This window comes from Cynoglossus semilaevis, chromosome 13 (genome assembly GCF_000523025.1).
Source record: "Cynoglossus semilaevis isolate Cse_v1.0 chromosome 13, Cse_v1.0, whole genome shotgun sequence".
Lineage (NCBI taxonomy): Eukaryota > Metazoa > Chordata > Actinopteri > Pleuronectiformes > Cynoglossidae > Cynoglossus > Cynoglossus semilaevis.
In genome coordinates, this window is record NC_024319.1 from 20,708 (window position 1) to 23,942 (window position 3,235).

Consider the following 3,235-nt stretch of genomic DNA (forward strand, 5'->3'; position numbering starts at 1 on the left):
CCCCCCCCCCCCCCCCCCCCCCCCCCCCCCCCGCCTCTCTGTGTGTGTGTGTGTGTGTGTGTAGGACTTTGTCTTGTACATCATGACGGCCCACACACACGTGTTTGGACGGAAGCCCACCATGAGAGAGAGAGAGAAGGACAGGGAGAGGGAGAGGAAGGGGCGGAGGCCCCCCCGGGTGGACACCCTCCTCTCTGCCCCCGACCTTCTGGCCCGACACTTACTTGTGAGACGAGACTCGGCTGTTCCTGAGACCCCCGCTGGACGAGGTACCGACGGTGCTCCCCCTCCTGGTGTGAATGAGTACCACACCGTGGTTTCACCGTCTAATGTTCTGTCATCCTCCCCCAGCTCTGATGCGACCCTTCAGGGGGGGGGCGGTGACACACAACGGAGCGGCTCTTTACAGGGAGACCGTCCTCAGACCTGGGGATGTGATCGGCCTGGGGGAGCATTTTCTTTTCCTGTACCGTGACCCCCGGGTCACACCAGCGCCACCGCTGGCTTTGACTCTGCCATGGCAGGCGGACGCCTCCGCCGGCTGTTGCCCCTCAGGACTGGTCGACAGACAGGAGGCTCTGAGGCAGTACCTGGGATCAACAGAGGCGGTGCTGAAGTTCCACCCCCGTCATGCAGACGCCTTGTTGCAGGTGAGTAGAAAAGGACACAAAGCTGTGTAGTATTTGGCGTAGTACTTGAAGTTGTCCCCGTCTACAGGAGATCATCTCTAAGAACTCGTCTCCAGACTCTGGTGGAGGACCACTGGCTCCAGCCTACCTCCTGTCAATCATGATAGACCACGCCTCCAAACACCTGGACCCCGCCCTCACGCCCCAGATATTACTCAAGTCGGCCAATTTGATCAAAGAAATCGTCTGGGTGAGTCAGACACAGGGATTAAGAACTGACCCTGACCTTAGACCTCCCCCTCTCCCTCTCTCTCTCTCTCTCTCTCTCTCTCTCTCTCCCTCTGTCTCTCTCTCTCTCTCTCCCTCCCCCACAGTCATTCCTGTCATCTTTTTTTACACTAAGGTCCAACAGATTTAGTCTAGAACTCAGTCCTGGACAAACAGTCAGTCAGTCAGACAAACAGTCAGACAGTCAGACAAACAGTCAGTCAGTCAGTCAGTCAGTCAGTCAGACAGTCAGACAAACAGTCAGACAGTCAGTCAGTCAGTCAGACAAACAGTCAGTCAGTCAGTCAGACAGTCAGACAAACAGTCAGACAAACAGTCAGTCAGTCAGTCAGACAGTCAGACAGTCAGTCAGACAAACAGTCAGTCAGACAAACAGTCAGTCAGTCAGTCAGTCAGTCAGTCAGACAGACAGTCAGTCAGACAGCCAGACAGTCAGTCAGTCAGACAGACAGACAGACAGTCAGTCAGACAGACAGTTAGTCAGTCAGACAGTCAGACAGTCAGACAGTCAGACAGTCAGTCAGACAGTCAGACAAACAGTCAGACAGTCAGACAAACAGTCAGACAAACAGTCAGTCAGTCAGACAAACAGTCAGTCAGACAAACAGTCAGTCAGACAAACAGTCAGTCAGACAAACAGTCAGTCAGACAGACAGTCAGTCAGACAGCCAGACAGTCAGTCAGTCAGACAGTCAGACAGACAGACAGTCAGTCAGTCAGTCAGTCAGTCAGACAGACAGACAGTCAGTCAGTCAGTCAGTCAGTCAGACAAACAGTCAGACAGTCAGTCAGTCAGTCAGACAGTCAGTCAGTCAGACAAACAGTCAGTCAGTCAGTCAGTCAGTCAGTCAGTCAGACAGCCAGTCAGTCAGACAGACGTGTTAGGTCGTGGACAGGAGCAGAGATGCGCTGATGTCACTTCCCTCCTGCTGGAAAATGTGCTGTAATTGTCCTGGCTGCAGGACGAGACGCTGCGCCCCCTCGTCCTCCCCCACACTGGGCTCACAGGCTTCTCCTCTCTTGTCTCTCCAACTCTCTTTACAGGATAACATTAAGGAATTTGGGGATAAGCATCCCACACAGAAGTAAGAGTTCTTGTCTGTTTCATCATCTGACCTTTGACCTTCTGCTGATGTTTGGCTGCTGGATTCTTCTGGAATGATTTCAGTGTTGGAGGAGCGTCAAAGTCACGTGTCTCTGTCTCAGCACAGAGACACGTTGACCTGACTGTTAAACTGCTTTCATCTCCAGTTCCACAGAGCAGGAGGGGGAGATTAGCGCCCCCAATGTTCAGAAGCTGTCACTGGACCTGCGGCCCCTGATGTTCTGGATGTCAAACGCCACGGAGCTCCTCAACTTTTTCCAGGTCAAAGTTGAGAGCATGGAGAAGGAGTGGGAGTTTGAAGGTGAGAGTGATTCAGAGGTAATAAAAACATGGATGAAAGGACACACTCACACTCACACACACACACACACACACACTCTCACACTCTCTCTCTCATTTGTCTGAGCACTGTGTTTGAAGCCCCTGGAGACCCAGCTCTGACGGCTGACATGGACACCTGCTCAGAGGCTCTGGCTCAGCTGGATGATGTCATCATGCACACCTTCCAGCAGTGTGTGTATCACCTCACCAAGGTACAGGAACCGCCAGTCACGTCCCCCCCCCCCCCTTCTACCACACTGCTACACACATACCAAACATTTCTTCACAGTGTTTTCACAGTCATTTCAACACAGTGGATGATCCTGGCAGACTGACTACACTGGAAAACCACCAACCCTTACATTCCATCCAAATGTCTTTCTCAAGACTTATTTTAGCCGCTCCCCCACAGCTCTCCTGCCCCCCTCCAACATTTATTATGAGTTTTTCCAGCTGTGAGAATGATTTCATTTCAGTCTGAACGCTGCGTCGTCCATAGGAAACACACACATTTGTCCGCCTCAGTTTATGCCACTAGGTGTCTCACTCTGAGTATCAAAGGCTGTACAGACACTCACTGTGATGTCACTCGTATCCAGTGGCGTTTTAACCCTGACCCCGTATCAACCCGCTCCCCGACCACCTGAACGTCGCCAAAAAGAGAAGTGTTCAAAGATTTGTGCCAGAATAATAATTCACCTGCTCACTGGCTCGTTAGCCATCGTAGCTCGTTAGCCATCGTAGCTCATTAGCCATCGTAGCTCGTTAGCCATCGCCGCTTGTTAGCCATCGTAGCTTGTTATTAAAAACCAAATGTTCCATCAAAAAGAAAAGTTAGTGAAAACTGCATCAAAGTACTACACACTACTACACACTACTACGTACTACTACG

At 51.8% G+C, this 3,235-nt stretch overlaps 1 protein-coding gene across 1 annotated transcript in view; it reads left to right on the forward strand.

Moving 5' to 3' along the window:
• rasip1 (Ras interacting protein 1) overlaps nt 1-3,235 on the forward strand; it is a 9,887-nt gene that overhangs the window by 4,712 nt on the left and 1,940 nt on the right. The window contains 6 exon segments of the mRNA XM_025061723.1: nt 65-269; nt 352-650; nt 718-879; nt 1,962-2,002; nt 2,169-2,323; nt 2,443-2,555. Of these exon segments, the coding sequence (XP_024917491.1) occupies nt 65-269; nt 352-650; nt 718-879; nt 1,962-2,002; nt 2,169-2,323; nt 2,443-2,555 (975 nt within the window).